This window comes from Mustela lutreola, chromosome 2, assembly GCF_030435805.1.
Source record: "Mustela lutreola isolate mMusLut2 chromosome 2, mMusLut2.pri, whole genome shotgun sequence".
Taxonomy (NCBI): Eukaryota; Metazoa; Chordata; class Mammalia; order Carnivora; family Mustelidae; genus Mustela; species Mustela lutreola.
Genome location: NC_081291.1, coordinates 18,240,219 through 18,261,423, shown reverse-complemented (window position 1 = coordinate 18,261,423; position 21,205 = coordinate 18,240,219). Strand labels below are relative to the sequence as shown.

The following is a 21,205-nucleotide window of genomic DNA, read 5'->3' as shown; positions in this document are numbered from 1 at the left end:
GACATTGCAAGAAATCTTACACCTGCCAGGGGAGGGCCAAAGCAGCATGATTATGAAGTCTAAGTCCTGAGACTGAAGACCTTTTGGGGTGTGGCTAAATGGACCTGGGTCTGGGATTGGAGGGGTAGCAGGAAGACATGGCTGAGGTGTCCCGCAGATTACGGGCCAGAGACTCAACCCCGAGCAATCACTAAAAGTGGGTGCAGAAGAGGATGCAGCAAAGGTTAGGGACATAGAAAAAAAATAAAACAGGAGAATGTCATAGAAGTCAATGGAAGTTAATGGACTTGCAGAAGGAAGTAAGATTTAGTTGACTGGTGCAAAGACCACTAAAGGGAGCATCACTTGGTACCTCTGTTCTCAGAAGCTAGACCTCTGCCACCTTCACACTCACAGAGGGGTCAAGGGTTAGAACACTGTCCCTGAAGCCCTCTCTGAGCTCTAATGGGGTTTATGGAGGACAGATGTGACTCTCAGTGTTTCTTACAAGGTCACCTCTAGCTAACACTTTGCACTCCCTGTACACAGGCTTCTCCCTGAGCATGTCCTCTGCTCTGTGACAAGGAGTGATGTCCAGCTAAAGCCTTGTCCACATAACCTTACAATCAAGGCTTCTCCCCTGTGTGTGTCCTCTGGTATGGCTGATGGTTGACTTGTTTCTAAACACACACCCTTGGTCCTTGCACACCCAGGGCTTTTTCCTGAGTGTGTCCTCTGGTGCCTCATGAGGGCTGACCTATAGCTAAAGCCTCACCCACATCCCCTACACGCATAAGGCTTTTCCGCTGAGTGTGTCCTCTGATATGTGCTGAGAGTAGACTTGAGGCTAAAGTCTCGGCCACACGCCATGTACTTGTAAAGCCTCTCTCCTGTGATTGTTCTCTGGTGGGGATTGTCTTGTGGCTAAAAGCTTGCCCACACTCCCCCCACACTTTAGGCTTCTCTCCAGAATGTGTCTTCTGATGGGTGATGAGGGTTCATCTATCACTAAAGCCCCAACCACACTCCCTGCAGACAAAAGACTTGTCCCCTGAATGTATCCTCTGGTGTAGGATGAGATGTGATTTCACTCTAAAGCTTTGGCCACAGTTCCACAGTTCCTGCACACACAAGGCTTATCTCCTGTGTAAATCCTCTGATGCTTAACAAGGTCTTACTTTTCACTAATGCCTTGCCCACATACTGCGCACACAAAGGGTTTCTCCCGTGTGTGTCCTCTGGTGTGAGAGGAGGTGTGACTGCGAGCTAAAAGTTCATCCACACTCCCTTACACACAAGGCTTTTCCTCTGTGTGTGTCCTCTCGTGTCTGATGAGATGAGACTTCCTGCTGAAACCTCATCCACACTCCCTGCACACGCATGACTGCCTTGTGTCTGAATAGATTTGTCTTCTGGCTAAAATCTAGTCCATGCTTTCCAAACTCAACTGTTCCTGCCCTCTCACGAACTCTGTGCACTTCCCCAGAGCTTGTGCTATGGGCACAAGGGCTGGACTGAGTTGTACCTTCAGTACTCGGCTGCCTGCCCAGGAGCTTATGGATGGTCCCTGGGGTGAGTGAGGGAAAACCAGAGAAGTCCCCCTCTCATTTGTACTCCCAGACAAGGGTTGAGAACCTCCTCTTCCTTTATTTTCTTTGCTCCCCCCCCCCCCCGCCCCGTGGCTTTTATCAGAATGCTGTTGCCACTGCTGCTGCTGCTGCTGGTCCTCTGGGCAAGAATCTCCTGGTTGGAGTGGATTTACTGAATATAAATCTGGACTGTAGGGTGATTGAGTAGTTCATGTTGACTGAGAAATTGCTGCTTGCCAAAGGCCAGAAAGCAAGAGGGCCAGGGATGAACTTCCGGTTTTGATTCTCCTGAAGAAAGGAGGAAAGGAAGTTCTGAGTCAGAGTAGTCATAGGAAAGGCTCACTGGGCTCCTCTTCCTTGTCTTATGATTAAGAGCTAGTCCATTAATCATTCACAATGACTCATGTCCGTTTCCCCAAGATGTACTTTACAGGACCTACATTTCCATTCAACTTCTTTAAACTTTTTATATGGAAATAGTTTCAAATGTACAGAATAGTTGCAAGATTAAGAACAATACAAAGAATATCTGGGCACCCCCTACCCAAATTACCTATTGTTAACATGTGTGATGTTATATATACGTGTGTGTGTGCATGTGTATGTATGTATATTTTTTCTCTGAAACACCTGAGAATATACTGCATATGTCACGGTTCTTTACCCCTAAATACTTTGGTCTGTATCATAAAAGTAGGGGTATTCTCTTCCATAACTACAATACAGTTATCAACTTCATAGATTTGACATTTACATCATACCTGTATCTAAGTTTCATATATATTCCAATCTTGTCAGTTGAGCCAATAATGTCCTTTTATAGCATTTTCCCTGCAGTACAGGATCTGGTCTAGGATCAGATATTATAATTAGTTATGTTTCTTTAGTTTCCTTCCCCTATTTTTAAAGAACATTCTTCATGTTCTAGAATATATAGAGAGCATTCCTTTTTTTTTTTTTTTAAGATTTTATTTATTTCACAGACAGAGATCACAAGTAGGCAGAGATGCAGGCAGAGAAAGTGAGAGGAAGCAAAATACAAAGTTGAGCTGAGCAGAGAGCCTGATGCGGGGCTCGATCCCAGGGCCCTGGGATCATGACCTGAGCCAAAGGCAGAGGCTTTAACCCACTGAGCCACCCAGGCGCCCCTATAGGGAGCATTCCTGATGTCTTCCCATGGTTAGATTCAAATTATGTACCACACTCAACTTTTAAATATTACATCCTTTACCTGAATCCCAAAAAACCCACAGCAAAACCTACTGTACATATTATCTTACAAGGAGTCTTCCAAGTAAGCATCAGAGGTATCTTCAGCTCTGTAAGTATCTGTAATTATACTAAAATTATCTTCTAGGCCATAACCAGTTACACTGACACAAATAGCTACAACATTTGTTTCCAATAAGAGAGAACCATCTTTATGACCTATATGGGAAGGTCCTTTGTGACTTTTCCAATGGGAAGAAAGAACAGGTGACTTAGGAGTCACTCAGTCTGGATGTCCTCCAATGTAGGAGGTAGTATATAACAGTAGTTAAAGAGCACATGTGAAATCTACATTTGAGTTTCCCCATCCATTCTCAGATACTGGTTAGAGGACTAGTATGCATCATTCTACCAGGAAGTAAAGATTCAGCAAAATAAAAGACAGGAAGGCACAACTGACTTAAGTGACCTTGGCTCTTGGCCCCTCGAATTAGTCCAAGATATGCTCTTCTCTGTTTTCCACAAATCAGCACCTACAGAAATTTTACCGTTTGTCTGCACTTACCTAAGAAATCATCAAAACTGGATTGCAACTCTTCTAGCCAGCTAAAGATGATAAATCATGAACTCTTTGAAATCATGGGAGACCAGACCCTTTATTGGCCCTAACTGAAGACTCTTTCCTGATTAATAAAAGGAATTTTTTCACCAAATATGTACAGACCCACAGATTCATTCCATCCCATGCAGAATGCTATTTTTTAAAATCTTTTATTAGCACAAATGCCATAAAACTGCCTTTCTAGTCCTTAAACATCTCTGATATTTCTCTGTGAACTATTTAGTAAAAGTTTTTCTACTGGTATATATATCTTTATCTGACAATTAAATAAACTCAGAATTTTTTTTTTCTTAGTAAGTTTTGGTGGTCTTTGTTTTATGACCTGACATTTGGATTCTAAGAGTTGTTATTACCATGACCATTTGCCATAATAAATAGCACTTGCATGGTGAGTGCTGTGAAGTGTGTAATCCTGACGATTCACAGGCCTGTACCCCTGGGGCTAATAATACATTATATGTTAATAAAAATTAAAAAAAAATAAATAGCTCTTGCTATGGGCCCAGCATTTTGCTATATAATGTTTTTCGTGAAAACCAAATTTAGTTCTGCTATTATCATTTCATAGATGGGGAAACTGAGGTTTAGAGGGGGTAAGTAACTTATCCACAGCTACAAAGTAAGAAGAGACAAGACAGGATTCAGGATGTGCTCTTTTTTTTTTTTTTTTTAATTTTATTTATTTATTCGACAGACAGAGATCACAAGTAGGCAGAGAGGCAGGCTGAGACAGAGAGGGGAAGCAGGCTCCCTGCTGAGCAGAGAGCCCGATTCAGGGCTCGATCTCAGGACCCCGAGATCATGACCTGAGCCAAAGGCAGAGGCTTTAACCCACTGAGCCACCCAGGCACCCCCAGGATGTGCTCTTAAACAAACCACAGATAACTCTGACTACTTAGCATACAAAGGTTTATATCCTACTAAATCTGTCCATAAAGGGAGAGAAAAAAGCTTCTAAACAAAAAATGACACTCTTGCTGCCTTGACTAGGTTTTTGCAGAAAATAACAAGAATTAAGCCCCGGACACAGATACAGTCTTCTGAGGGGAAAGCTAACCCAATTTGGCACATAAACTAAATCCGGAGGCAGTCTAGGGCTGTAAAGCTGCCACCAAGACATCCTGATCAGGAGATGTCCAAACACCAGCCCAACTGCACTGACTCAGGACAAAATGGGGGGTAGCTAGGTCACGCTGCTCCAGAGGAGTTACTGAACCCAGTCCTACCAGGATCCTCACCCATTCCAAAGGTAGTATTCCCTGGGGCCTGGAGAGCTCTGCCCTGAGATCAGGAATAGAAGAAATGGGTGGGAGTGGGGGACTAAAGCCAATTCTCTCTCTTCTCTTTTTTTAAGAGCAGGGTGGAGGGTGGGGTGGCAAGAGGTGGGTGGAGAGGGGGGTGGAGAGGGAGAGAGAATCTCAGGCAGACTCCATGCTGAGTACAGAGCCTGAGATGGGGGTTGATCTCACAACCCTGAGATCACGACCTGAGCTGAAATCAAGAGTCAGAGGCTCAACCGACCGAGCCACCCAGGCGCTCCTGTTCCTTTTTTAATCTATATTTATTCTATATTTCTAATAAATAGGACCCTTCACTTAAAACATTCGTTTTAAAAGTCCATAATGGGGATGCCTGGGTGGCTCAGTGCGTTAAAGCCTCTGCCTTCGGCTCAGGTCATGGTCCCAGGGTCCTGGGATCGAGCCCCACATCAGGCTCTCTGCTCAGTAGGGAACCTGCTTTCTCTCTCTCTCTCTCTCTCTCTCTCTGCCTACCTGTAATCTCTATCTGTCAAACAAATAAATAAAAAAAACTTAAAAAAAAAATAAGTCCATTATGTTCTGGGTAAAAGCCAAGCTCCTCAGAGGGCCTGTGAGGATCCGCATTCTCTGGTGATCTGCTGCCTCTCTGACTCTATCTATTTTCCACCCTTCGTTTGCTCCACCAGAGCCATGCCGACCTCCCCTCCTGAAGCCTTGCCCTGGCTGTTTCCTATGTTGGGAACACCATCCTCCCAGACACATCACTGATATATCCCAAGAACCTGCATTTGGGCCTAACATTGAAGAGTCAATAGATATTTTTGAATGAATGAATGATAGGAGCAGAGTTAATTAATTAAGAACTAAAAGGTGAGGGAGAAGACAGATAAAAGATGGTCAACACTGTCACAACCAAAGCTTCCTTCTTTTTTCAAAGATTTTATTTTTTAAGTGATCTCTACATCCAACATAGGGCTTGAACTCATAACCTTGAGATCAAGATTCACACCTTCCCCCCAACTGAGCCAGCCAGGCACTCCCAAAGCCTCCTTTTCTACCCTGGTTTCTAACATCTCATTTATTGTCCTGAAATGAAATATATATTTAATAAATTGTGCCTATACAAAGAAATTTTTTTAAGATTTATTTATTTATTTATTTGACAGAGAGAGAGATCACAAGCAGGCAGAAGCAGGCAGAGAGAGAGGAGGAAGCAGGCTCCCCGCTGAGGAGAAAGCCCGATTCGGGGCTTGATCCCAGGACCCTGAGATCATGACCTGAGCCGAAGGCAGCAGCTTAACCCACTGAGCCACCCAGGCACCCCTACAAAGAATATTTTTAAGATAATGGAATACCTTATCCAAAATACCAAAAAGGAATTTTAAAAAGTAATTTACAATAAAACATTATGCGTTTCAATATGAATTTCTTGTCAGGACTACATTAAGAGACATAACAAAGCAATCAGATGCTCACAGCTATAGGCAGATCATCATGGACACGAAGTTACAAATGCAGACAGATACAGATGTCTTTTGATTACACACATATGCCTATTTTATTGGTGATAGACACAGGTATGCTATATAAGTGGTGACTCAAACACTGCCACCAGCACTGCCATTGATGATGTGATTTTTTTTTCATATTGATAAGCACCTCTTGGTAAAGTTTAGAAGTGTTTTCCCTTGATTTATAATCTATGCAAAAATTACCTTTTAGTGTTATCTAAAACAGATTTATATTCTAGATTCAGAGCATTACAAATAGATTCATGGCCCATGGAGAAAAACCAGGAGAGGGAAAAATTGATACAGATTTAAGAGACATTTTAAAAAAATGGAATGTGTGGATCTTGTCTGAATCTGGATTCAAATTTGCAAAATGACTTTTTTGAGATGTTCAGGTAAATCTGAACATGGACTAAGTGTTAAATGATATGGAAGCACTACTGATAATTTTGTGACATATGATAATGATACTGTGGTTATGTAAGGCAAAATTGTCCTTATTTAATAGAGTTGCACTGTGATATACTTAAGAGTGGTATGCCACATTATATGGGATTTGCTTTAAAAGATTCAGCAATGAGAGAAAAAAAATATATGGAAAGGATGAATCAAGAGTAGCAAAACATTTCAAAGCCTGATATGGATCCAATAGGATCCAAAGTTTCAGTGTAAAGATTAATTTGAGTCAGGGTATTTTAAGGCAATTTTAACATAGTCCTCAGAATCAACAAAAATGTGAGCATAGAGAATAAGGAGCAGATGAAACAAGATGAAAATTAGACCAAATTAGATTGGCCAGTTGAAAGCGAATTTAGGGACACCTGGGTGGCTCAGTCTGCATTTTTGGCTCAAGTATGACCCCAGGGTCCTGGGATCAGGTCCCACATTGGACTCCCTGATCAGCAGCGAGTCTGCTTCTTCCTCTCCTTCTGCCCCTGACCCTGCTCATGCTCTCTCTCCCATTCTCTCTTAAATAAATAAAGAAAATCTTAAAAAACAAAAAAAAAGAAAGAAATTCTCTCCCCTTCTCTCTGCCCCTCCCCTCTGCTCATTTGCACGTGCGCTCTCCCTCTCTCTCAAAAAAACTTAAAAAAATCTTTAGGGGTACCTGGGTGGCTCAGTCATTTAAGCATCTGCCTTCAGTTCAGGTCATGCTCTCAGGGTCTTGGGATTAAGCCCCAAGTCAGGCTCCTTGCTCAGTGGGGAGTCTGCTTTTTCCTCTCCCTCTGCCCTTCCCTCTGCTTGCTCTCTCTCTCAAATAAATAAATAAATAAAATATTTTAAAATTAAAAAAAAAAAAAAACTTTTAGGGGCACCTGGGTGGCTCAGTAGGTTAAGCCTCTGCCTTCGGCTCAGGTCATGGTCCCAGGATCCTGGGATCGAGCCCTGCATCGGGCTCTCTGCTCAGCGGGGAGCCTGCTTCCCCCTCTCTCTCTGCCTGCCTCTCTGCCTACTTGTGATCTGTCTGTCAAATGAATAAACAAAATCTTTTAAATAAATAAAATAAACTTTTAAAAATAAAATACTATCATTTCAACAGATAATCAATATTGAAAAGTTATCAGTAGTTTATATTCTTTGTCAAGTGTGTACTTGACAAAGCACATCTCAATAATGACCTTAAATTTTCAAAGGTTAAAGGAAAATGTGGTCTCACCAAAAACAAAAATAAATAAGCCTGTGGGGCAGAAGACACAAACAGGCATTTCTCCAAAGAAGACATCCAGATGGCCAACAGACACATGAAAAGATGTTCAACATCACTTATCATCAGGGAAATGTAAATCAAAACTACAATGAGGTATCACCTCATACCCATCAGAATGGCTAAAATCAAAAACACAAGAAATAACAAGTGTTGGTGAAGTTGCAGAAAAATAGGAACTCTTGTGCACTGTTGGTGGGAATGCAAACTGGTGCAGCCACTGTGGAAAACAGTATGGAGTTTCCTCAAAAAGTTAAAAATAGAACTACTCCATGATCCAGTAATCATGCTACTAGATATTTACTCCCCAAATACAAAAATACTAATTCGAAGGGATATATAAGTAAATGAATGGATAAAGAAGATGTGGTATTGGGCGCCTGGGTGGCTCAGTGGGTTAAGTCTCTGACTTCGGCTCAGGTCATGATCTTGGGGTCCTGGGATTGAGTCCCGCATCCGGCTCTCTGCTCAGCAGGGAGCCTGCTTCCTCCTCTCTCTCTGCCTGCCTCTCTGCCTACTTGTGATCTCTCTCTGCCAAATAAATAAATAAAATCTTTTAAATTAAAAAAAAAGAAGATGTGGTATTTATATATAATGGAATATTACTCAGTCACAAAAAAAAAAAAAAAAAAAGAATTCTTGCCACTTGCTCTGACATGGACAGACCTAGAGAGCATAACGCTAAGCAAAATATGTCTGTCAGAAAAAGGCAAATACCATATGGTTTCACTCATATGTGAAATTTAAGAAACCAAACAAACAAAGGGGTAAATAAGAGATAGAGACAAACCATGAAACAGACTCAAGTATAGAGAATAAACTGACGGTTACCAGAGGGGAAATGGGCCGGGGGATGGGTGAAACAGGAGATGCGGATTAAGGACTGCAGTTGTCAGGATGAGCAGTAGGTGATGTATGGAAGTGTTGAATCACTATACTGTACACCTGAAACACAATGTTGTCTATTAACTATACCGGAATTAAAATTGTTAAAGTTAATTAATTAACTAATTAATTAATTAACTTGTGGTTGATGGGGAAATATTTTAGACTTGTCCAGTACTTACTTACAAATTAATTAGAAGTAACATTTAAAATGTAGTTCCTCAGAAGCGCTTGCCACAACAGGTGGTGTAGCCTGACCCCCGGACAGAGGCGGCGGTTAGCACCATGGACAGTGTCCAGGACCCAAGGGGGACGGCAACCCCTCTCCACCGCAGGGCAGGTGAGCAGTCGAAGGAGTCCTCAGCAGCGCGCACAGCGCCCAGCCTCAACCGCCACATCCTGAGGGGCAGCCGAGGCCTAGGACACCGCTGACACCAGCTCGGCGCCTGAGGTCCAAGTGCGGGAGGAAGTAGGACGGTCACCTCCTCTCTCCCTTGTCCCTTCGGCCCGCCGAACCAGTCCGCCGACTCACCGTGAGCCGCCGAACCCCGAGCACAGCCCGCGGGTCCCACCTCCGAGCCTAGGCTGACAGGAAGGCGAAGCGGGGACAGGGGCGACAGTGGCATAGGCAAGCCCATGGAGGACCACGCGGCGATCCTAGGCGCCGCAGGTGGGTCAGAAGGAGGCGGGGATTCTAAAGGAAGTGCGTCAGGGAGCTGTCACCGCGTGTGAACAGTGCCATGACTTTATGTGATCAGGACCGTGACGCCACATGATCAGAGCCACTGACTCCAGGTGATGGGAAATGTGGCCCCTCTAACCGTGACTGTGACCCCCACATGCTGGGGCCATGACGCAAGTAATCAGAGCCTGCAGCCCCCTGCCAAGGGCCCTGACCCCACTTAATCAAAGGCTTGACTCCAGGTCTTCTGGGGCTGTGACCACTGCCTTGCTCAGAGCAGTCACCCCTATAGTGCTATTCTCCCATCCAGGATCTAACTTCTCTGGGGTCTCCACCGTAAGTCTTTGTGGGCAGGACCCCAGTGTCCTCATGTGGAAACCCAACTTCACCTGCTATGGACCCCACATAGGTGGGGCTGTTACCCCTGGTGCAGGGAATGATGCTAAGGTGGTAGATAATTAGTTATCTTTTATAAATTGGGTGTAGATAATCAGTGAGCTAGACGGATGGAATAGTTAATTTGTGGGGTAACAAAGTGATTTCCATTCTTCCTGTTAAAAAACTATGGAAGGGAAATGCGGGAAGGACAGGGCAGAGGGGAAATCCTGGCTCTGACCACAGTCAGAATGGTTTTTTGATATATTAGGGAGAGATTTTAGCCTGCCACTCCCTTGCAGAGTATTCAGTAAACTTCTATCTCAATCAATCAATCTATCAATAGGATGGGAAAGATTTTAATGTCACTTTCTCAGAGCTGTGACCACAGATGACCAGAGCCCTCACCATGGTCAGGTCTGGTCAGGACCATGACCTCCACATGCTCAGGGCCATGACCATGGTTCACCTGCTGTGAGGAGGCTCTGCCAGGCCCTCAGGAAGGAGGCGGCAGGCATCCGCTCCCAGCTGCCACAGGATGGAGAGTGTCCTTTAGGTCTTGAATCCTGGAGCAGTCAGCTAAGTTGGGGAGGAAGTATGAAGGACTTATTTTTCCCTTATGTTCTCCATGTTTTTTAGTGACCTTTGATCCTCTCAGATTATCTCATACTAAACAATATAATATGACGGTTGAAAACACTGAATTTGCAATCCAAAAGAACTCATGGAAAATCCCAAACCCACCACTTCCTCACTTTGGAGTCCTAGTTTCATCATCGAAATGTGAACTAGGGGTCCTCTGTCCACCCAACACACGGCCTCTCAGATACAGGGCAGGAGGCTTAAAAATCCCTACTCCTCAGGCAGTTTAACTGGGATTTCCTTTGTAGATAAAGCTGAGTATTTCAAACTAGGCTGGTTCAAACAAACAAACAAAAAATCAGCATATTCTTGTGTTCTGATGTGAACATATATTAGGTAAAGAGATCAGATTCAAAATCAGGTTGTAATTACATACAATATATTGTCATTATTGTGGGAATGCAACAGAATTCTTATCCCAAGAAGGAACGGAATAATGTAATTTAGGGACTAGATGGATTAAGTGTGTCTATGGGAGAAAGTGTGCCCCTCAGCTCCGGCCTGAGGCAGCCTTACCCAGAAGCCTCCTTCACCCATATCCGGACAAGGATAACCCCCGGCCACCTCCCTCCACTCACCCAACCTTCGAAAAGCCCTTCCCTCTCTGCATCCCTGGGCCTTTGGATCTGGAACCATCGGCCAGGAACAGCCCCAGGGTGTGGGAGGTATTGGTGGGTCTGAGCTCCGCTGTGCCCTTGGGTACCAGAGCAGCATCCGGGTACAGACAGAGCAGGGGAGGGGCTATGCCGGCCGACTGGAAGCCCGAGCCAGACCCAGGATGGCTCTGACGCTGGAGTTTGGCCATGGGCAAGAAAACTTTCCCTCTTTCACCAGCTGGAGCCGAGGCTTGCCTATTTGCACCCTACTCGGATTTTGGAATCAGACTAGTCCTGTGAAATGTCCATTCCCTCGCAAGCAAGCGGTAATGTGATAAAGACCGTGCGGTGACTGGGTGAGACGGGGCTGTATTCAGTTCACCAAACTCTTACCAGGCAATTTAAGGAAATCTGTCTATCTTGGGGAAGTTATTTGACATTTTCCTATCTTGGGTGGGGTTTCTTTTCCACGTTTTTTGGTTTTGGTTTTCCCCCATGTGCAGTGTAGGGAGATTACCCTTTATCTTCCTTAAGGGAGAGGCGGGGAAGGAGAGAAGCAGACATTCCCAGTGGCTAACTTAGGCGGAGGCTTCTAAGTGCCCCCTCCCTGCTCTTGACCGAGGCTCCAGGCACCCTGGAAGCAGCCCGCAGGGCTATAGGTTCAGCTTGAGGAAATCCTGCTGGCTCCATGTGAAACCACCACTTCTAGTTCAGCTGTCCAGCCCACCCCGGAGCTCCTATGGGACCCTCCTCTTGGCCTAACCCCCTGCATGCTAATGGCTTGTTTGGATTGCTTTTTCACCTCACGTTTTTCTTCTGGATTCCACAGGCTCCCCTAACTCGGTTGCTTGCCCCGGGCCAAAGACGCAGCACCCCAGGCTCCTGAGGTGGCCAGCCAGACCTGCCCCGGGGCCCCAGAACCAGACCACAGCATCCGCCCCGAACCACGCTGATGTACACGTCCTCATCCCCGCCAACAGGATCGGGCCAAACTAGAAGCAGGCACTTGGTGTCTTTCAAATGCCACAAAGCCCCTTGTGAACAGGGAGGACCACTGCTGGTCACACAAACCATCGGGCTGACTGGCGCCAACGTGTGGAAGAGGGGAAAACACCTCCTGGCCCACTGAGCACGGCTCCACCATCCTCCACCTAAAAGCCATGAGCTCATGTGCTCTGGGGCTGGAGCTCGTGTTATGGGGCAGTCCGGTGACAAACAGTATGTCTAGAAGCAGCCAGAGGCTAAATCCAGGCCCATGGAGACATTTCCATATCCACCCTACTGATTTATTTTCAACCACAGGTTCTTATACCAATCAAAAGCTTTAAAAACAAAAACAAACAAACAAAAACTCCAAAAATCTGGCACCAAGATCACAAAGAGGGAATATTGTTCATCCTTGGAGCAGCACAGTGACGTTCCGCAGGAGATGAGCAGATGCCCACAAGGCCAAACTCTACTCCTCTCTGCTCACAGGTGGCATCCGGCTTGTTACAAGGCACCAGTCAATGCACCTGACCTTCCTGTGCGTGCTGGGGCTGCTCCAGGGAACGTAGCCCCAAACTCTGAGCTCCCATCAGTAATTTTCACCGCGAGACCACAGGTAGGCTACACGCTTCCTCTGCCTCATGTTTAAAGACCTTCCAGTCTCAGGACGCCTGGGTGGCTCAGTTGGTTAAGCAGCTGCCTTCAGCTCAGGTCATGATCCCAGCGTCCTGGGATTGAGTCCCACATCGGGCTCCTTGCTCAGCGGGGAGCCTGCTTCTCCCTCTGCCTCTGCCTGCCATTCTGTCTGCCTGTGCTCGATCTCTCCCCCTCTCACTCTCTGATAAATTAAAAAAAAAAGCAGTTTTAAAAAAAAAGACCTTCCAGTCTTAAGTCACCAAAGTCGTCCTTGGATTAATCAGAAAGTTCAGGTTATCCACAGCCCAACCTCTCCACTAAAGGAAGAGAGGGACTGCCATTCCTTGGGTGCCTACTATGTGTTCTGGAGGGGGCAGCCCACAGCCTCAGTGACTGATACGGGTCAATGTCACCAGCGGCTTTGACCCTCTTTTTTTTTTTTTTTAAAGATTTTATTTATTTATTTGACAGACAGAGATCAGAAGTAGGTGGAGAGGCAGGCAGAGAGAGAAGGGAAACAGGCTTCCTTCTGAGCAGAGAGCCCGATGCGGGGCTCGATCCCAGGACCCTGGGATCATGACCTGAGCCGAAGGCAGAGGCTTAACCCACTGAGCCACCAAGGCACTCCCCAGCCTTTTTTTTTTTTTTTTAAGATTTTATTTATTTATTTGACAGAGATCACAAGTAGGCAGAGAGGCAGGCAGAGAGAGAGAAGAGAAAGCAGGCTTCCTGCTAAGCAGAGAGCCCGATGCAGGGCTTGATCCCAGAACCCTGGAATCATGACCTGAGCCGATAGCAGAGGCTTTAACCCACTGAGCCACCCAGGTGCCCCCAGTGGCTCTGATCTTTGTCTGGAGTGCTTCCTCCCATCACAAACATCAGTGAGGGCTACCCAGTCTAAAAACATGGCTCCTGAATCCATGCTTCTGCCCCCAAACCAGCCACAAGGAGCAAAGACCATCCAAGGAGCTGTTAAAGGATTGACTCTACTACAAAAATAATCTAAATATAATACTGATTGTAGATTCTAATAGGTGGGTACATGTTCACTATACAGTTATTTCAGTGGTTCTGTATGTTATTTTTTCAGTGAGCTCTACGCCCAGTGTGGGGCTCAAACTCATGACCCCGAGATCAAGAGTCACATGCTCTACTGACTGAGCCAGCCAGGTGCCCCTGTTTAACTACTTTCTAAATAAAATACTGAGAAAATTTTAAAAACTAAATAAATCACACAAAGATGAATACCTTTGGGGGTGCCTGGGTGGCTCAGTGGGTTAAAGCCTCTGCCTTTGGCTCAGGTCATGATCTCAGGGTCCTGGGATCGAGCCCAGCATCGGGCTCTCTGCTCAGCAGGGAGCCTGCTTCCTCCTCTCTCTCTGCCTGCCTCTCTGCCTACTTGTGATCTGTCTGTCAAGTAAATAAAATCTTTAAAAAAAAAAAAAAGATGAATACCTTTGATGGAAGAGAAAACCTATTTCCTAAAGGAAGAGCCTTTCCAGAACCTTGTAATCAGAGGAGACCATGTCCCTTCACTAAGACAATTAACTCTGATTTCCAGAGTGATCACAATGATGGCCCACAACAGGGCATGGGAATTCAGTAGTTGACGAACAGTGGACGTCACAGAAAGGAGGGTCAAGTGGAACCCACTCAACTTGGGAAGGTAGGAGCCATGGAAGCAGAAAACTTAGTGTGACCTGCTCACCAGGAAGAAGCAAGTGTGAGAGATAACAAAGGAAATGCTATGTGATATCCTGCCTCCTGTTGCTCTTAGAACAGGATATCTATGTCTTATTTTAGGCTGGCCCAGAAGCAGATCTAAGACAAGGACACAAGGGGAAGGAGTTTATTTGGCAGGCAAATACGGAAAGCAGCAGTGGGAGCATAAGGAAGTGAGAAGGAACAGGAACAGAAGAAGCCAGAACAGGGTGTGTTAGTAAACAGGTCATTGTTGTGGGCAGCAAGGCCACAACCAGCTGGGGACGTGAGCAATGTGTAACCCATCTTGGCGTGGATTCACCCAAGGAACAAGGAAGAGAAAATATTTTTCCACCAATTCCTGCCAATCTTTGGTTGAGGCTACTCCCCGGAGTGCCAACTCCCCTGGCAAAGAGCCACAGGTGCTTCTAGTCAGCTACTGAATGGCAAGTGGGCAAGACGCTGACAGTGTCCTAAGCACCCATGTCTCTCCTAGCCAGAGCTCTTCAACCTGTTGAGCAAGATTCTTTCTTTTTTTTTTTTTTTTAAAGATTTTATTTATTTATTTATTTGAGAGAGAGACAGTGAGAGAGAGCATGAGTGAGGAGAAGGTCAGAGGGAGAAGCAGACTCCCCATGGACCTGGGAGCCCGATGCGGGACTTGATCCCGGGACTCTGGGATCATGACCTGAGCCGAAGGCAGTCGTCCAACCAACTGAGCCACCCAGGCATCCAAGATTCTTGCTTTTAATAGTTCCAAGTGTTGGTACCATATGATCCCTAAACACAAACCCCCAACTTAAATCTGCTACCCAGCTAAAGAAACAGTGATGTTTTCCAATGCCAGAGAAGATGCCAGGAGAGGTGGGCTTTCCAGAGTTAGGCTTTTTTTTTCTTTTCTTTTTTTAAGATTTTATTTATTTATTTGACAGACAGAGATCACAAGTAGGCAGAGAAGCAGGCAGAGAGAGAGGGGGAAGCAGGCTCCCTGCTGAGCAGAGAGCCCAATGCGGGGCTCGATCCCAGGACCCTGGGATCATGACCTGAGCCGAAGGCAGAGGCTTTAACCCACCGAGCCACCTAGGCGCCCCCAGAGTTAGGCTTTACATGGGGAATTGGAACTTTATGGGAATTGCACGAGCAGGCTGACCTTAGAACCCAGCCTGCCAGAGACAGAACTGCCTGTGTTTGAGAGAATGCCTGGCCCCTCCCACAGCTGTGATCTCTATGGGAGCAGGAACAGCTCTGCAGCCTTTCCACTACCACTACACACAGGGTGCATCTCCTTCATCACTGCTGGGTGTTCAACGAGGATGGTGGGAGGCATTTGAAGGGCATGGGGAAGAACCCTGAGAATGGAGACACCGTCCTTGCCCTCTTAGCCCTCCAGCCTCACCCCATGCCCTTCTGGGTGGAAGAGCGGCGCAGACTTTTGTGTTTTGCATGCGTGTGTGTTCGCGCACACACACAAGCGCGCGCGCACGCGCACACACACGCATACGCGCACACACGCACAAGCCCTCCCAGGATTGAAGATTCCGTCATGGTAAGTAAGAGGCAAGACAAGTAAAATTGAAGCTTGGAGGAAGTTGCTTTCACAAAAATTTATTTTTCAGGGTGTAGAAACCCGAGCCAGGGCAAAGCAGACCCTTAGGACTCTTCCTGGGGCAGCTGATACTTCGTAAAGAGTCCCTTGATTCTCCTGCCAATTCTGCGAATACCCCGCCGCGCTCTCCCGAGGAGATCGCGCAGCCCGCCGTATTTGCTGACTTCCAGGTTCTGTGCATCAAAAGGAAACACATTCTTTATGGGAGCTGGTCTGGACCCAGGGTCAAGACGAAACCCCTCCCATCCTAGACACTCCCCTTCTTGGGCCACCCCAAGAGCCTTGGGGCTCCGGGTCATCCTCTGGCTCTATCCTTCTGTTAGAGTATGTGCTGGATTGAATCCCTGCACCCATGGAGGAAGAGACTGGCCTAGGGAAGGCAGGGGACTTCGCACGGTCTCACAGCTGAAAGCTTATTACTCAAACTAGCTCTCAAGCCTCAAAAGGAGTCCAAATCCCCTGGAGTGTTTGTTAAAGTACGAATTGTTGGGCCCCACCCCAGAATTTGATTCTGCAGGTCTGAGGGGGGCCTGTGAATTTGCATTTTTAAAAAAGATTTTATTTATTTATTTGACAGACAGAGATCACAAGTAGGCAGGCAGGCAGAGAGAGAGGGGGAAGCAGGCTCCCTGCTGAGCAGAGAGCCCAATGCGGGGCTGGATCCCAGGACCCCTGAGAAGGCAGAGGCTTAACCCACTGAGCCACCCAGGTGCCCTGAGAATTTGCATTTCTAACAAATTCCCAGGTTCTCAGGATCACACTTTGGGAACCACTGTTCTAAAGGGTTGTAGAGACAGTCCTGGAGACCTGAGGCTCAGGTTAAGGGAGAAGCCCAGGGTAGGAAGGGCTTCCTCTGCCTGGATGTGACAGTGGTTAAGTGGCCCATAGGATGTTCTATACACCACTCCCATTAACCCCTGCAACCCAGAAGGGGCCACTCACCTCCTCACAGCTGATGTCAAAGTAGCTCTTGTCTTCATCCAGGCTGACTGTCCCAGCACACTGTTTCACCAGCTGAGAAGAGGAGGCTCTGGGTCAAATTGGAGCCTCCGTGCCATAACCTCCCAGCCTCACCCCAGTGGCTGGAAATATTCCCAGGAAGCCACTTGCTCAGCTCCCAGGGGGGCATCTGCCAGCACCCCCAGCCTTACCCCATTGTCCTTGAAATCACACTGCTCCAGGGGCTGCTGTGTTGTCTTGGGACACACAGTCTCCTTCACAGTGAAGCTTGCTGGCTGTGGGATGTTTGGGTTCTCGTCCTGGTCAGGGGAGGAAAGTGGGAAGACCAGACTCAGGCTCATGTTTGCCTTCTCTAATCTATATCCCTGCCCAGCTTCCCCAGCCCATGCCCCCCACCAACCTCCCAGCTAAGAGAGCAGCCTTTCAACAGCCCCTGCTGTGTGTCTGATACTTGCTACATGCTAAGGCACAGAGGTGAAGAGGGCAGAGCCCATTTCCGCCCTCCCCAAGCTGAGAGCATGAGCAGACCTCAGACAAGCTCTAATGAGTGGCACCCCCTTGTCAGGGAGCCGCAGGAAAACAGGGGTCTCCTGGAGAAAAAGACATTGCCACTGGAATCTCAAGGCTGAGTAGAGCCCTTCCCAGGGCAGGGAAGTCACATCCCAGAGCCAGTAATCCCACTCATCCCCAGAACTTCCAGAAGGCTGAATGGAATTGGCATCTCTTCACACACAGCAGAGATTCTAAGGCAAGAAGCGCTCATGCTGGGGGGGAGGGGGGGGTTGGGAGGCAGCACACAGCTCTGGGAAGGTTTCCTGGAAGAGGTTGGACCACACTTAGAGAAAAGCCTTCTTGACATGAGCAAAGCATGAACAAAGGAAAGGACAGCACGGACATCCTGGCTGGCCAGAGCAGAGCGTCCCTCCCACTGCCACCCTCCCCGACTCACTCCTTGAGGCTCTGAGTTCAGCTTCAGGAGACGGTAGAGATTCTCATCTGAGGACCGCTGGTTTAAGCTATCCACAACACGGAGCACAGCCTCCCTGTAGCTCAGGGTCCGTGAGGTGGCTGGAGTGACCACCAGGCCGAGAAGCAGTAGCAACAGTGACCACCGCTGCAGGGAGGTGCTGTCCCTCTGGGTCTCCATGGTCCCCAAGTCGACCTCCTCCCAACCTGCAGGTCCCTCCTTTATACCCAACCTGAGTGTGATGCAAAGACCCAACCAGGAGCCTTCCTGACCCACCCATCACTGGCTGCCTGCCAGGATGTGGACAGAGGCTTGCCTCAGTCCCTCCTGTGGTTGCCTCACGGGGCTTGCTGGACAGCGGGCAAGAGGTCCTCACGTGTGACTAAAGAAATAGTTTCTCCATCTCCCCGGCAATGTGTTGGCCTCTCCTGGGCCCCACAGGGGAGTGTCATGGCCAGGGATGCTCAAGAGAGTTGAGTACCCCGGAAAAAAAGGAGACAGATAGCTGTCCAACATCCTTCTCCCCAGGAATCACGGTAATATAATATATTCACCACTCAATCTCCAGCTCTAGGCATTGTCTTGCATCCAGTTGGCACTCAGCTCATGTTTGATGAATGAATAACAGTAACCACCCCTCCTCTAGAGCCTGACCACCCCCTGCCCAGGCAGTTGTAAGGGAAACCTTCAAGGCCACAACATCCTGTTCTCTGGACCCAGCCCTTGGACAGCTCAGGGGCTCAGCTCTGGCTGTCCCCCTTTCTTGGGTCATCTCCACTTCCTTTCTCAGCCTGAAAATGGCCCATTGCCCTGGCTCCTCCCCACCCAAGCCCGAGGAAGGGTCATCTACCTTCATGGACCCCCTTCTTCACTCTCTGACACTCACGCTGCCATAGGCTGGCCAGCCCTCGCTGGATGCAGTGGTCCCTCTCAAGCCTTGTCTTTACCTGCACAGGCACTGATGACCCCTGCTCCACTGTCCCCTGATGCCACTCTCCTGGTTTCCCTCTCATGTCCCTGGTACTCCTTTTCAATCTCCTCCAAGGGACCCTTCTCTTAATATGGATGGGGGGGGTGGTTTGCAGAATTGTATCCTGAGCTGTTTCTCTTCCCAGTCCTCTCATCTCCCTGGGGACATCCCCTCTCAGGACACCAGTTATGAGAGACAGACCTGGTCTGTATCTCTACATTCAAGACCCCCATGAATACCCACTGCTTGTCTACACTAGGTCTGCTGTTTTGCTCAGTGCCATTGCATGAACCCTGAGATGAAAGCTTGTGGTGTGCCCTGCCTGGTCCTTCTTCCTGGGAAGACCTCCCCCGTAGCCCCCTGTGCTGGTTTCTTTCCTTTTCTTTTTTTAAGATTTTATTTATTCATTTGAGAGAGAGAGAGAGCACACATAAGCAGGGAGAGTGCCAGAGGGAGAAGGAGAAGCAGGCTCCGTGCTGAGCAGGAAGCCCGATGCGGGACTCAATTCCGGAACCTTAAGATCATGACCTGAGCCAAAGGCAGATGCTTAACCGACTGAGCCACCCAGGCGCCCCTTTGTTCTGGTTTCTGTCATCATCTTCTTTCCTCTGGAGTGTGACCATAATCTCCAGACTCCACTTTCTCTAGGTTCCGGACTCTCCCCAGGCCACAACCTATCATGCACAGCAATTTTCTAGGGGCTCTTTCAAACCCCTGCCTTTAGGAGCTCACATGCCTCCTGAGCTGGTATCAGAGCCTGGAGTCTTTTTCTTTTTTTTTTTTTTTTTAAAGACTTTATTTATTTATTTGAGAGAGAGAGAGGGAGAAAAAGAGAGAGAGCATGAGCAGGGGGAGAGGGAGAGGGAGAAGCAGACTCCCACTGAGCAGGGAGCCCGATGTGGGGCTTGATCCCAGGATCCTGAGATCATAACCTAAGCTGAAGGCAGGCACTTAACTGCCTGAGCCACCCAGGCACCCCCAGAGCCTGGAGTCTTATTGCTCCCCCTTGCCGTCACCCGCAGTCCTGCACACCCCAGACACCAGGATGCCCTATATATGCAAACGGCCCAGACCCCTCTGAGCTGCCTCCTCTTGCTTGACCTCTGCACCCAATCCCTCCGCTCGGCATGCCCTTCCACCTTGTGAAGGCTCCCCTGAACTCTGACCAGTCAGAGCAACCTCCTCCTCTTTGCTCCTCTTTGCTTCCTTCAGAAAGTCTCCTCTGAATTGACCCCAAATGACTCTCTCTGTCCAATGCTCTGGTTGAGACCTCAGGCTAGGGTGGCTGGGTCTGGGGGGTGTGGAGAGAGCACCGCTGGGAGAAACCATCAGCCAGAGTAACAGAAGGGTCCAGAGGCCATGCTAGTCCCAGCTCCCCTGTGCAACGGCCATGAGGCTGTGAGCCTTGGGGAAGTTTCTGGCTCCAGCAGCCCATGGGACTCTTGGGGGCTAGGGCAGGGCACCTCAGAAGGTGGCATCTTGGATGCATGATGCTGGTTGCACACTCAGTCTTGGGAGAAGGAAGAAGAAATGGGCTGCTGTGCAACCTAGTTTCACAGGCCAGCTGTTGCCTCAGTGGCCTCTTGGTCAAGCAGGGCTTCGCATCGGTTCTGCCCAGACTCCGCAATTCCCACTGTGCACCTCTCCCCGCTGCTGGACCGGACCGCCAGACGACCTCGAATGGGGGCATCGTGAGCACCATCTTTTCCTAGCTGTGTGACTTGGAGCAAGTTGCTTTGTTTTCCTGGGCCTCGGTGGGCTCTCCTCATCTTCAGGATGGGATTACATGTCCTGTAATGTCTGCATGGGGACACATGTGTCCTGTCACATCTTGCCCTCCCGGGGAGTTTTTGTGAGTGAGGTCAGGGTCAAGTCTCCTTGCCCAGCAGTGACTCGAACTCAACCATATCCCAATAGGTGCATGCCCACATGCAGGTTTGGGAGCTGTGCCCTCCTTGCCAGCACCAACACCCACTGCCCCAGGGTCCTGTTACATGTTTCCTCAGAGTCAGCCTCTCTGGGAGGTCTGGCCCAATGTCACCCCCAGCTGGCATCTTCTATGATGCATCCCACACCCAACATCAGGATGGAGGCAGCTCACCAACCTTCCCTTTAGTCTGAGGCTGGTCCCCAGGATAAGGCTACCTATCCCTTTAGGCAAGAGTCATGAAGGCCTGAGCTGCCCCCTCAAACTTGGACTCCCCAAGCCACTCCATCTGTCTAGCCTCCCCCCAGGGCTTCTCAAATGTGCCAAGTCTGTCCCCCAGACAGAGGCTCCTGAGGGCAAGACTCTGCATTCCCTTCATCTCACAGGTTCCCTAGGG

General features: G+C 48.0%; 2 protein-coding genes across 3 annotated transcripts; both read right to left on the bottom strand.

Annotated features, from left to right (window-relative positions):
- Positions 1-820: 820 nt before the first annotated feature.
- On the bottom strand, positions 821-1,979 carry ZNF589 (zinc finger protein 589). The gene is given in 3 exon segments (XM_059160787.1): positions 821-1,487; positions 1,490-1,756; positions 1,759-1,979. Coding segments are annotated over 3 exon segments (702 nt in total). The 5' UTR covers positions 1,960-1,979; the 3' UTR covers positions 821-1,253.
- A 13,988-nt stretch (positions 1,980-15,967) lies between these two features.
- On the bottom strand, positions 15,968-18,122 carry CAMP (cathelicidin antimicrobial peptide). 2 transcript variants are annotated; one of them, XM_059160785.1, is made up of 4 exons: positions 17,894-18,122; positions 17,136-17,243; positions 16,927-16,998; positions 15,968-16,181 (listed from the first exon to the last, which is right to left on the bottom strand). In XM_059160785.1, the coding sequence occupies exons 1-4, from the start codon at positions 18,089-18,091 to the stop codon at positions 16,029-16,031; spliced, it is 531 nt and encodes a 176-aa protein (XP_059016768.1). In that variant the 5' UTR covers positions 18,092-18,122; the 3' UTR covers positions 15,968-16,028. The 2 variants fall into 2 exon arrangements, with proteins under 2 accessions (XP_059016768.1, XP_059016769.1); XM_059160786.1 differs by having other exon boundaries at positions 15,968-16,157; positions 17,894-18,121.
- Between the last annotated feature and the right edge of the window lie 3,083 nt (positions 18,123-21,205).

What these genes read in the sequence shown, in the direction of transcription:
- CAMP (XM_059160785.1), bottom strand. Translation starts at nt 18,091, where the DNA reads ATGGAGACCCAGAGGGACAGCACCTCCCTGCAGCGGTGGTCACTGTTG. An exon ending in TGAACTCAGAGCCTCAAGGA is followed by an intron (nt 17,244 to 17,893) that starts GTGAGTCGGGGA and finishes TCCCCTGACCAG; the next exon opens with GACGAGAACCCAAACATCCC. An exon ending in TTGACATCAGCTGTGAGGAG is followed by an intron (nt 16,182 to 16,926) that starts GTGAGTGGCCCC and finishes GCTCCCATAAAG; the next exon opens with AATGTGTTTCCTTTTGATGC.